We start from the raw sequence: 13,917 nt of genomic DNA on the forward strand, positions 1-13,917 counted from the left end.
TTATAGTTTTCAGCACTTAATCAAGCAGGATCATTAAATTATCTACATTAAGGTTAATATCTCCATCTGGAGTATGATACATACAGATGACAACAACATTTAAATAAATAAACTTAACAATCGAAATATCAAAAAGATTGTGCATGGGAATCACATTTTTACGGCTAATTGATTGAAAAAAACACCATTTCTAACTGATGCAAACTTTCTTCCATTTTAATCCCAGTTCTGCAGAAGTAGCTTCCCACAGAATAACTAAGTGATATTACTATAGTATATTACTATCAACTATAGTTGACTCTCCTTTAGGGCATTCATATTATATTCTTTGGAGCTCCTCAGAGTATATTATATTTGAAGTAGAAATCATTTATATAAGTACCTACTTAGTTGAAATATTTTCCATTTGTTACTCTCCCTACTATGTGAGCAAAATAATAAACCACCACCTTTGATGATAATAATGTATCTTATTGTAACCATACGTCATGTACCATTTGGTTCACTATGCTTCTTATATATGCTCCTATTGCTTAGAAGAAGCTTCTCAGTATCAATAGGTACTCATATAGCTCTGATAGTTGTTCTGTAGATATGGTGACTGAATAAGCCAATGCAATCATTTCTTCCAATTGCACCTTCTCCTTCATAACTCCCTCCACTTATAGCTTATTTTACCTCTCCACCTAGAGATTTTTTGGTTTTTCTCCAGTAATTAATAAATGAACCAGTTGGCATGCTTAAGAACAGACCCGACCTAATGGTATCATGCAGTTCCTGTACTTGTGAGTAACCATTCCAGCCTGCTAAATTATTTCTTACTTCCTACTCACTGACCCCTTTCCCTTAAAAAAAAATACTCAAAATAGACTCAACCTAAACGATTTTACTCTCAAATGTTGACTAAGCAATTTTGACTTGATGCTTCCTATCATTGGTGGTGAATACAAGTTTCAAGTGGGGATGGCAATAAAATATTTATAGAGAGTTTACTGTTAGAGAGGGTTCTGAGAAGTACAGAATTTGTCTGATTATTGGTGGGCAATCCTTATCCCTAATTCCTACAACTGCTTCACAGAGGAAAAGCCCTCTTTTAAAATGATGTACTGAAATTGGTAAATTAGAATGCAACAAACCCCAACTGTACTGATAATACATTCCTAATTATAAAACTTAATGGCACCCCTAAAAAGCCTCTTTGGACCCATTTGGACATTGAGTATTTTAGAAATTAATTATGTACAATAACAACTACCCATGCACTGGAGAGGATAACCATCTCAGGCAGTTCTTGAACCCATGACCTTCAGCTTGCAAAGCGAGGCCTTTGCCCCACCACAACAAGGCCAGCATTATTGAGTTTAATTTACAAATACCCCTCGATGACTATCACTTGGTGTGACTGGACTCTTATAAAGTGATGGTGGAGTGGATATATTAAATAAAGTTAAGGTGCAACATGTAGACAATAAACTAGATTGACTCAGGATCAACTGTGTGAACACAACTTATTCTAACATTAAAAGAATACATAAAAGTTTTTCTTTTCATCTACGATACAGTTGCAATTGCTAATTTGGACTAAATTCTTCTCCATACTGCAACACTTTGTTTACAAGTACTTACCTTAACACCTACTTTTTTACCACTCCACTCCAATGTACTTTTCATCATCACAGCCCACTTACTACTTTCTGTCAATGTCCTCGACTCTTTCCCCCATTATTCATCAAAATTAGCTAAGAACAAGTAACTAGGTAAAATAGATTCCACGAGCTAAGGTACCAGCAATACCACAGAAAGTTAGGATGGCCTTAAGAAAAATTGAAGAAAATTTTATGTGAATTCAATTTTTTATTATACTTTTTGGACATTTTGAAAACACGATACAAGAAAGAGGTAGGTAGAGGGTACCAAGGTTATGAAGTTTATATGAGTGTTGACTATTACTTGTTATGGGTTTTCCACTCAGATCAGGGATGTAAACTTGGGAGGAAAGAAAAACATTTGTGGTACACTACATAGAGAAGTGGCAGGTGGATAACATAAAGGACTTTGAAGTCAATATAAAATAGGTTCAGTTAGCAAGCTGGTTCATAAATACAAAGCCATTAAAGTCAACAACAGTAAGGACATTATAATCACAGTTCAATCATGGGCCTAATCATCAAACAAGTGATTTGTTAGGAGGAACAATGATAAAATGTTTATGAAGCAAGGTTCAGTTGGCATGCAGGTTAATAAATACAAAGCCATTGAAGTCAACAACTGTGAGGAAATTAAAATCATAGTTCAATCATGGGCATAATCATCAAACAAGTGATTTCTTAGGAGGAGCAATGATAAAATGTTTATGAAGTAAGGTTCAGTTGGCATGCAGGTTCATAAATACAAGGCCATTGAAGTCAACAACTGTGAGGAAATTAAAATCATAGTTCAATCATGGGCATAATCATCAAACAAGTGATTTCTTAGGAGGAGCAATGATAAAATGTTTATGAAGTAAGGTTCAGTTGGCATGCGGGTTCACAAATACAAATCCATTGAAGTCAACAACAGCGAGGAAATTAAAATCACAGTTCAATCATGGGCCTAATCATCAAACAAGAGATTTCTTAGGAGGAGCAATGACAAAATGTTTATGAAGTACGGTTCAGTTGTTATGCAGGTTCATAAATAGAAGGCCATTGAAGTCAACAACAGAGAGGACATTAATATCAAGTTCAATCATGGGCCTAGTCGTCACTCTAGTGATTTCTTAGGATGAGAAATGAAAAATGTTTATGAAATAAGGTTCAGTTGTTATGCAGGTTCATAAATAGAAGGCCATTGAAGTCAACAACAGAGAGGACATTAATAGCAAGTTCAATCATGGGCCTAGTCGTCACTCTAGTGATTTCTTAGGATGAGAAATGAAAAATTTTTATGAAATAAGGTTCAGATAGAAAGCAGGTTCATAAAAACAAAGCCATTTAAGTCAACAAAAGTGAGGACATTTAAATCACAGTTCAATCATGGGCCCAATCGTAACACAAGTGATTTGTTAGAGAGAGCAATGATAAAATGTTTATGAAGTAATGTTTAGTTAGAATGCAGATTCATAATTACAAAGCCATTGTAGTAAAAATAAGTGAGGACATTAATAGCACAGTTAAACTATGGGTATAATAAGAGGAAGTTTTATGGAGAAACCTGTTTCAAAAAAGAAATCTGAAGAGAATGTATGGGAACGGAGTTCCTATTTCAGGGTTCGATAAGACCACCGAATAACATTGAGAAACGCTTAATTTCTCCTCATCGTCGTTTTCCTCGGTGGGACCATCGCCTTGTTAGTGTTTTTCATGACGCTTTACAAGTTGAAAATTACGATAAAGCTCTAAAATGAAGTTAATAATGAACCAGCGGAATAGATAAATGTGCACCAATGTAATGGAGAGCGGTTCAAAAAACGATATATATTGAATGAAAAAGAGCACTACATACGGAAAATCCTCTGTACTGTGACGTGCAAATACGATACTTAATAAATCGATAGATATTAAGGATAAATATAGCAGAAGATGGAGCAAAATAGCCATATAAAGCTCGTTGCGATCTAATCTAGCAACATAATTTATCACCAGTGTGTCCGCCATCTTGGAAAATTACGTCACCGACGCTAGCGCCGCTAGTGGTGATTTGAGTCGCCAATATACATTGTGCATTGACGTGATCAATCTTTTATTTTGATATTTTCCGCTGAAAATTCAAATTATTGCTGATAAGACAGTATTGCAGTTATGCAATGCCTCAAATGCATTGGTGTATGTTTACTGTTCCCCTATATTTTGCGGAAGTTATGTGAAATAACATATTGTAAGAGCCGGCTGTCGTATTCCTTGCCTCATTTCCGTTCCCATCCAAACTCAGCACTTTTTCCCTTTCTTTCCCACATCCCCAACCACCCAACCTCCTACAATGCAAGGCAAGAATGTGAACAGGATCTTGCCATGCACCCAATCCGTTAACAGAAAAACTGACGAGAGGAAGGCGACAGCTCCTTGGGGCAGTCAGCTTGGGTATGCGAATGAAGTAAGAATAAAAGTGTGATTGTTCCGACATGTGAGTTCTTCCATATTCTGCGTGACTTTCCCTATTCTCCTTTGGACGACGAGGACGAGAGAGCCATAGCGACTTACACTAACGCATTTGTTTCTGCAGACGAAAAAGGTGGAAGTTGGTAGAACGATCCTGCCTCGGAGGGTCTTTCCTGTCATCCAATGTTATACAGTAGAACCTTGGTTATATGATCCTAAGTCATACATAGAGGTCTGTGAAATTTGCGAGCGATATCGCAAAATTGGTAAATAAAAACGAAAAAAAACTATTCAAGTCAAACCCACAGTATTGCCAAAACATTTTCTACCGGTTCAGATATGTCGATGACATTTTGTGCTGCTGGACCGGCACCAACAGACAGCTAGATAGTTTTCTCCAGCTCATTAACTCACTACATAACTCTATAAAGTTTACAATGGAACTGGAAGTTGACAAAAAATTAAATTTCTTAGATTTGTCTGTGGAAATTCAAAAACAAAACCATGTCTTTTCAATATACAGAAAACCTACTTTCACAGATCAGGTCATCCCAGCGGATTCATGTCACCCTATTTCACACAAACTAGCTGGTTTTCATTCCCTAATCCATAGATTAATCAACATCCCTATGAATAATAATCACTTCCATCAAGAACTCCTGACCATCCAGTCAATAGCAATTAACAATGGATACAGTGTGGAACTCATCGACTCTTTGCTTGCAAAGAAAAGACGACAACAAGCAGTGAACCTCAACACCTCTCTCTCCCCACAGCAGACAAGTGAACCCCGCAAATGGTGCAAAATTCCCTTCATCAAAGATCTCTCCTACAAGATTGCCAACCAAATCCCTAAGGAAAAATTCAGAGTTTCCTTTTACACCCCCACAACATTATCCCGACTCTTGTGTAAACACAAAGACCTAATCGAAAGTGAAAAACTGAGCGGTGTTTATGAGATTACATGTTGCGAGTGCCATGCGCAATATATAAGACAGACAGGAAGAGATTTCAACACGAGATTTAATGAACATAGGAAGTGCATCGCCCACAGTAACCCAACTTCGATGGTGGCCAAACACATCATTGAGAGCGGGCACAATCCAAACTTCACAACCAAAGTGCTCCATAAACATATCAAAGGGAGGAAATTAGACGCCTTGGAACAATTAGAGATCCACCAACATAAACATTCCCAGGTTTCCCTTCTCAATGACCACCTCTACCTTTCAAAATCGCCCTTGCTTGCCATTAAGTTCCAATAGTGTGTTTCCCAGAAGTGTTAAAATCCCTTCTCCCCCCCTCCTGTCGCCCACTCGACATGAAAGAGATCCCACAAGAACCATACAGTGAACCCTAACCGCCGACCCCCCGCCCCCCACCTACACGCCCTCAGAAGAACGCACCCCCGAAGACCCTTCTAGCACAGAAGACGTCTTTCCCCCCCTTTCCACACCATTCACGGATGGCGCTTGGAAACACCCGAAGACAAGAAGACCGCCACGTGTTTTCAAATGCATTCATCTCTATGTTCAAGTTTGTTAACCCCGAAAAAACCCTTCAATTCCCAACCTTCCCAATCTCCTCTGGTTTTTTCCACTCTCCCCTCTCCCCCCCTCCCCCCACGCCTTGCACCCCTATCCATTCCAACCAGCTCCTGGAGGACCTTCCACCCCATTTCTCCTCTCTCAGTTGTTACTTGAAAATGATGTAGTATCATTGAAACTCGAGTCGTAGTAAAAATTTTATTTTTGTGGAAAATTGCAAGTAAGTGTTTCATTAAAAATCACATCTATTGAGTCATAATCTATTAAAGCCTAAGCCTTCATTGTTCAACTCTGCCAACGTTCATTTGCTCTATCTCATTATGATTCCAAGGTCAATTGGCTCGTTTAGTCTTGTGCATAATGCATCCACGTAATATCGCACACTGTAGTGATTTCTCCACTGGACTTTGCTGTTAAATTTATCACAGCCTCTCTCTTCGATTCCCAAGTATCAATCCTAAAATATATTTAGACTGAGGCGCCTTCTCACCAGAAGAATTAGATATTATGAATTAAAAATGTGCTGAAAGAAATTTAACGCGGCCGCAGAAGAGCGGAAATACAAGCTCACGCGCATGGCACGCGTCAATGCCGAGCAGTAATTCCAGTGACTCACACCGATGCATTAGACAGCATTATTGGATAACTTGTAGCAGGAAAACCATGAATGTGGGTCTAATGTAACAATTCTGTTGACTTCAACACGGCCACTGGCTAAGAACGGGCCGCCGTTCACGGTACGGCACACGGTGTGGCGAGCGAGTCGTCTCGTCTGAAAGCGGCCTGAATTTCACAGCGTCATGACGTGAACGGTGGCCAGCGAAAAGTCATTTCATCAGAAAGCAGCCTCAATGTAGCACTGCCTGTATATCATGCCCTAGATGGCGCACCGCCGGGACCAATTGAAATGGGTGCCGTGGTGACCACAGCGGCCATCAACTGCGCGATTCGATTCATTTAAAGACATCCATAGACACGTATGGTTATTTGAAATAACGAACCGCTAGCAGTTGGAGGAAGGGAAGGAAGGAACAGAAAGGATAGGAGGAAATGGGGTTATAGTCATTATTAGCGGACGATCGTCGGATATTCGGCTCTCCACTGAGCTACAATGCAAAAAATATCATTTCAACATTGGACAAATCTAATATTTAATTCTTCAGGTGAGAAAGTGTCCCATTCTAGATGTTTCAGGATCGATAAATGAGAAATAATTTTTCAAGTTTCTTTGAATCCGATTATGTTTTGTTATGTGTGCTTCTTTCACTGCCTTTCCTGACCAATTGGCAGCAGCTGTAATCAAAACTAAGCGATTTTGTTGTATCCAGCTGCTGTTCTACCTTCCCTCAACACCTGGGTGAGGGGTATTGAAAGGGCACCCACCATATGAAACATTTCAGCCAATTAGTAAGTTATACAGCACTATGGTTATACCGCAGCTACCCAGGACTCAGTTTGAAAACACCATCGTGAGTGGTTGTGTTTTGCAGTTGGACTTTTTAAATCATGGTTCCAGCTTTAAATATCGAGCAAGGAAAGGAATTTTAAAATGCCAAAAGCTAGTGATACAGCTCATGCCAGGGCAAGTGAATTCAGCTCAGAAGGATTTTATGTGAAAGACAGAATATTACTGGGCAAAGTTTGCGATAAAAGATTTGAATTGAAAGATGTGACACATTGTTAAAGCACATCAGTAGCAATACACATAAAGGTGTGAAAGAAAGAGGACCCACAAAACAACAGCTATCATTTGAACACACAGTCACTCGGTCAAAGAAAGCGAAGGAGGAGCTTGTTGTTGCTACTACTGAAGAATTTTTAAAGGCTTTATTTACTGTAAAGAAACTTGGAAATCCAAAAATTCAGGAATGGCTCTCGAAGTACATATACACATACCTCAAATCCGGAAAGCTTGGGACCAAAGGTTTTCTGGATTACTGGTTTTTCTGGATTTCTGGTCTTGAGGGCCTTCCCAAAGATTTTTCCCATTTTTAATAACTCCTCTTTGATTTAAAGTAGGTCAGGTGAATTCTCCATTTCTCATCAGTCATATAATCAAGGAGAGTGAAGCTGATGACTTGTTTCATCACTCGTATTTTTCCATAGTGAAGGATGTACCTACATGTGGTCACCCATAACACCTCTACGTAGATGCTTATGCAGCCAAGTAAGCCGTGAGCCATTCTGGATTTCTGGTTTTCCAGGGGTCAGGATTCCGTATTTGAGGTCCTCAACTGTATAAGGTAGTGGGGATTTGCCGTTTGCCGATCGTATTCGCCAAGACTACATACTTGAACCATTCATATACCTTGAACCAAAATAGCTTGAACCATTTCCTTCTTTTAGTTTTATCAGAAATTTCGTACAATCGAAATTGTGTTAAATGTTATGAAAAATGCTCAATAAAAGAATAGGTATTCATGAAACGTGTACCATAGAATAATAAAACGCCTATAATCATGGGAAAATTGTAGCATTATAATAACACCACCGAGATTTTCTATAACATCGAAATCACACTGCTTTAAAACGAATTTTAGCAACAAAAAAAAAACCACTTTAACGGACCCCTAGTTATACGATGACCTCACACACAGATTTTTTTGGTCCGGTGAATAACCCCATATGAACCCATGTATTTCCAACTCAAGAATGACTTACACCCATTATATTGAAGTACAACAAGTGGTTGGTATTGTTATCAGAAATGGGAAAGTAAATACAGTAAAACCTCTTTACATCGTAATGGAGGGGACCAAAATTTGGGCAATTTGATGTATGGAGGTTCACTATAGAGAGGTTTTAGTGGTAGGCACCATTTTTTCATATCCTTGGGAAATGAAAGGTGCTACTGTCTTTTAAGCCATTATATTAATATAGGTATGCATAAGTGAACATATATTTACAATTTAATGGTTACACAAAGGTAAAAGTAAATTGTAGGGGCCTTTTTAGAAAATAAATTAGTTAATGGGTTTGCTTAAAATTTTTTTCAAACTCTTTCGAAATAATGTTTTCAATTCCACGAGCACTTTTTAATGCCATTTTCACTGTAAATAAATCACTGGCAGTTTTCGTTAATGCCTTTTGACCTAAGAAATAATTCCCTGGTCTAAGGGTTGTAATTTACTAATAGTGTTCGGAGGAAAGAACAATAGTTTTATATTTCTAAACATAATTTCTTCATCCTCGTATTTAACTGCCTGAGTTTTTTTATTTGTGCAGCCTAGCCAGTTTCTTCTGTTTTTCCTCGGTTGTTTAAAATAGATGTGAGGGTGAATGATGGTATTCCAAAGGTCACTGCCTTCTGCCTGTCCTCGTTGATGGCTAGGAAAATTGCTAATTATGTGGTAATGTCAAGCAGTTGCCTTCTTTTATTTCTCGAATCCATCATCAGCCTATGATTAATTAAGTAATTTTCATATTTATGGCAAATAATTGAAAATACTTTTTATTATATCTTTTAGAATTGATTTATCATTCTTATAACATGTGACTTGTTAAAGATTATAAAAAAATAAATAAACACGTGACTACCGCAAAAAAATAGACAAAAAATTGAGCGCAATTTTGAAAATTTTGTTGAATTCCCTCTCTCCAAAATACAATGCTCGTAGCGTTCCGAAGAAAAACTCTGTCGAGGGCACACAGAAACGCTAGGTCTGCGAAAGGACGTGATTTCCCGGTGAGAATGCTGGGCGAACTACTTCAGAATGCGGCGGCGACGGTAAAATATTTCATTGCCCTACCGCGTATCAGCTAATTAGCTGCCTCCTTCACCTAAAACTGCCACGCATGGATTGATGTTCGTTCAGTATTGCTAGAAATTGACGTCCCGGACTCCCGATGGAATAGTCAGATTTCGCGGCATAAATACGCAGGCAAGACATATGACTGTCGCTAAGCGCAATAAATTTTAAACTATGATCGTTCACGAAAGCATCGAAAAAATTACCAAGGCGGTAGTAAGAAAGTGCTACACCGGGAAATATGGGAATAAAATAATTGCGAAACTGTATTTGATTTATTTCAAGTCGCGGAAAATTCTCGAAATATTTTAATTTTAGAAGCGGAAGTAACAATGCGGTCGAGTAATTCAGTCTCCATGGATGGGAGTGAAGTTAGTTGAAATATTTCCTTCAGCTAGTGATTATAGGCTGCGCTGGTCGCCTCTTTTATTAACTGAACATAGTATGTAGGCACTTACAAGAAAATAAAGCCATCAGTAAAAGAAAGCGAGTGCTATCGTGCGATTTTGACCGTGATTCGAGAGAAAACGATGTGTTCTGTCTTCATTTACTGTCACTTAATATTATTAGGATAGTTGGATGCCCTAACTAATGGTTGACGTGAAAATTATTTAAGGTGTATAAGAAAAAAATAAGCGTGAAACATTTATCGCTGAAACTGTCATTCCGTGTAGGTAATCGCGGCTGTATTAATGGTCTCAAGTTGTCTCGGTACGATTTGCGGAGGTAGTTAGGCCGCCTCGGGGCTGTCTTGTTGGTACGATGTATGGAGGTTTTACGAGATAAAGAGGTTCACTATATAGAGGTTTTCCTATAAATTTACATGTAAATCTGACGGGACCAGAGGGTTGGTACGAAGTATGGAGGTTTACGATGTAAAGAGGTTCACTACATAGAGGTTTTACTGTAATTCCATGAAGACAAATCACGCACCTTGTGAGTCAAAGTTTTCGCCGCTGAATTTGCGGAAGAATGCCGACAGAGAAGCTATAGCCGGTAGATTCAATCTAACTATTGCTAAAATTTCATGGGAAAATTCTTTTTTAGTGCATTAATATTATAGAGAGGGGAGATTTTTCCAGGCTTTTAATCTGTTTTTGTTCATTCATCACTGACGGTAATTGCGTGGTTATTTAAATTGCTCACTTAAAAGAATTTCTCTAAGCACCGGAAATACCTTAGATATAGAATGTCTCGGGGGCCAGTGGCGTAATTAGGAATATGCTTTGGGGGGAGGGATGGTAGGCCCAGGGGGGCGGCTCCCCCCATCCCCCGAGGCAGCGGGGATTCCCGGAAAATTAAAAAATATGAGATGCCTCGACATCGAAAATGTACTTCTCCTTGAACGTTTATTATCACCATTTCGAAATTTCCTCAGTAAAAAGTCTGCTAATCATTCTTAATTACGTGATTAAAAATGCCTAAGCTTCAACAAATGCCTTGCAACTTAGAGCCAGAAATGCTAGCAGTTCAACTAAGATGTTCAACCGTGGGTGATGTTGTTCAGGAATACAAAGTTATGTTTCTCTTACAGTAACACATCATCTGTGGTGTTGCTGGTGAGTAACTGAGATTATTAGGCTTCAATTTCTTGCCTCCACATGATTAATTACATCCTGGAAACAAACCAGCCCCTCTTGAAAAGGATTTCATGCTGAATACCAAAAACCTCAAATATAAAACTTATTCACTTATGAAACGTTTTTTTTGTTCCCAGCTGAAAGTTTCTTTCATAAGTGAGGTTCTACTGTATATTCATTATTCTCAGTCAAAAGTCTGCTAATCATTCTTAATTATGTGATTAAAAATGCCTATGCTTCAACAAAGTTTCATTTTGAGTGTTACACCCGCAACGTCATTGAAAGAATATATTGAGTGTATCCACAGCAATGCAATAACTACTCAAAAAATATAATGCAGATATTATGCTGATGTCACTTAAGTAAAACAAAATCAAGCTGCAAGAAACAGCGACTAAGATAACACGCACGGGGTATGTATGCAACAAAGAAATGAAAACGCATACGCATCTTATGGACCCTAAGGCCAACAAAACTTGCAAGTATGAATTTATTGATTTAAAATTCTCATTAATGACTGCGAAACATGAAAAAGAATGCAAAACTTTTTAAATAAAATGAACTAAAAGCGCAACATCAGCTTTTCGCATATGTCATTGCTAACAGTGCATTACCTACATCTAGAAGCATCATTGCAAGAAACACCTGTACTGCAGGGTTTTGCCAGGGTGGATGTTGTAAAAGAGTTCTGTTTCGTCTGCGTTATATCACTCGGGGAATACTTCCTGGGATATTCCACCAGGATCAGAGTCCTTCCTTCCACGGCTTAAGGTTTACACCACAGGCATCACCAACAATTATGAAGGGAGATAGTGCTACCATTGAAAGCATTATCTCCCTTCATAATTGCTGGTGATGCCTGCAGTGTAAACCTGAATTCGTGGAAGAAAGGACTCCGATCCTGGCGGAGTATCTTAAGAGGTAATCCCCACGTGATGTAATGCAGACGAAACGGAACTCTTTTACAACCTACTCCCCAACAAAAACCATGCAGTACAAGGTATTTCTTGCAATGATGCTTCTAGGTGCAAGCAGTGTGCCTTAGCGATGGCATATGTGAAGAGCTGATGCTGCACTTCTAGTTTATTTACTTAAAAGAATTCCGTATTCATTTTTCATGTTTCAGTCATTATTGAGAATTTTAAATCAATAAATTCATACTCATGAGTTTTGTACGCCTTCTATGTATTTAAGAGTGGTACGGTGCTCCATGACATTGGAATGCAATTCTCTCATACTTTGCGTATAAGTTGAAAATCATTGCATTTAACACAACTGCCCCCTGAAAATGTGAAATTTCTTCCTGCGAACTTATTCACACTTAACAGTTCATTTTTTCCTTGGATTAACTTTACTATTCATCAGATGTCACCTTTGTAAAACCATGGTTTCTGTAAAAGCCAGGTGCTTTGGTACCATCTTAACACTGGTAGAGAATGATGGTAGTGTTAACGGAATGATGGGAGTGTAACATGGCACTACTATATCAAATTGTGCTTGCTTTAAATCAGCGACCAACAGTTACTTATTAGACCGAGTGCCATGGTTTTAGCCTACAACAAAAGGACCTGGCACATCATCTGCGGAAAAATGCCACTTAAGAAGCACTTTAGGTATATTCATATGACTCTAGCAACAATTATGAAAATATTCTAGCTAGAAGTGCAAATTACAGAGACAAGAGATTAACGAAGGTTATATGCCACTTTTGCCCATCAGTTGAATCCATAATACAACTGTGTGGTCATACTCTTTCTCCCGCCTCTTGGCAGCTGGACGGGAGAGATCTAGTCTAATCCAATGTAACGTGCCGTCCCCACCACCTCTCCAAGCTCCTCCTCCCCTCCCTTTTCAAACTTCAAAAAAACTCGAAACTATTGTGCTCATTTTTTTCTTTGCATGACAGCTATTGAAAAAGGAAACCTTGTCACAGCAATGATCATAAATAAAAGGTATTCCTTGATGAGGAAATAATACGTAAAGGTAGATTGAAGGTAAAATTCAAATCTATACTGGATTTCATTTTTAATTACTTATTATTATAATTTTAATTACTTATCATTATTAATTAGATTAGATAAAACGGTGGATTTGACCCACCTTTGATAGAATGAAAAATCATACCAAAGCCTTCTCACACTTACTTGTTGAGAATAGAAGTTGTCAGGCTGGTTATAGCCAACATCAGGCGATGCACTAGCAACTGCATTATGATCACCTACACCCAACAGGTCTTGCATTGCAGCCACAGGCTCCGAGTGTGGTGCTTGTGGTTGAAATCCATGTTGACCACTTGAAGAGATCTCCTGCGGACAGGAATGCTTTGCTTTGAAAATTCATCAGAAAGACATAAAAAAGCTAAGAAAAGGCTTTACCCCAAAAGCCTTTAATATCTCCAAAATATACACAATCTATGGATGCTTAACCTGGATCCGCCCAATGTAACATAAATGTCACACCCTGTATCGCTCCACTGTAATGGCTCTTGCATCGTTCGGGCACGGTATATTGTTGTGTTTTATACCTTATAAGAAAGAGGAAGCTAAGTGCTTCAATTCAAGGTAAGAATTGTCAAGTAAGAGTGAAGACCTATCCTTTGAGTACCCCTGGTACTTATGCGCCTTCCCTAGACACTAAAAATGGACGTTCGCTTTGTGTAAATATTTAATTTTTTCATTAACTATATGCGCTACAGCGACAATTTTTTGTATGTATCAACATAATGATACAAAATTATTAATAATACATTAATATGTTTGGTATTGCTTTCCATTTCTGTAATATACTCTGATAAATGTTACTGTGACATAAATGTCACATTGGGCGGATCCCTATGCAAATCTTCAAAGTTTCGAATTTTATGCTCTAGTTAGAATTTATTCCATTTTCAACGTTTTTTCCTTCGTATTCCCGCCAAAAGACTTATTATTTATCAATTAGTCGATAAATTTGCATTTATTAACTT

General features: G+C 38.2%; 1 protein-coding gene across 1 annotated transcript in view; it reads right to left on the reverse strand.

The window, feature by feature from the left end:
• LOC124170965 (sorting nexin lst-4) overlaps window positions 1-13,917 on the reverse strand; it is an 89,216-nt gene that overhangs the window by 55,596 nt on the left and 19,703 nt on the right. The window contains exon 3 of the mRNA XM_046550052.1: window positions 13,097-13,258. Within this exon, the coding sequence (XP_046406008.1) occupies window positions 13,097-13,258 (162 nt within the window). The remainder of the gene's footprint in view (window positions 1-13,096; window positions 13,259-13,917) is intronic.

The sequence above is a fragment of the Ischnura elegans genome, chromosome X (genome assembly GCF_921293095.1).
Source record: "Ischnura elegans chromosome X, ioIscEleg1.1, whole genome shotgun sequence".
Lineage (NCBI taxonomy): Eukaryota > Metazoa > Arthropoda > Insecta > Odonata > Coenagrionidae > Ischnura > Ischnura elegans.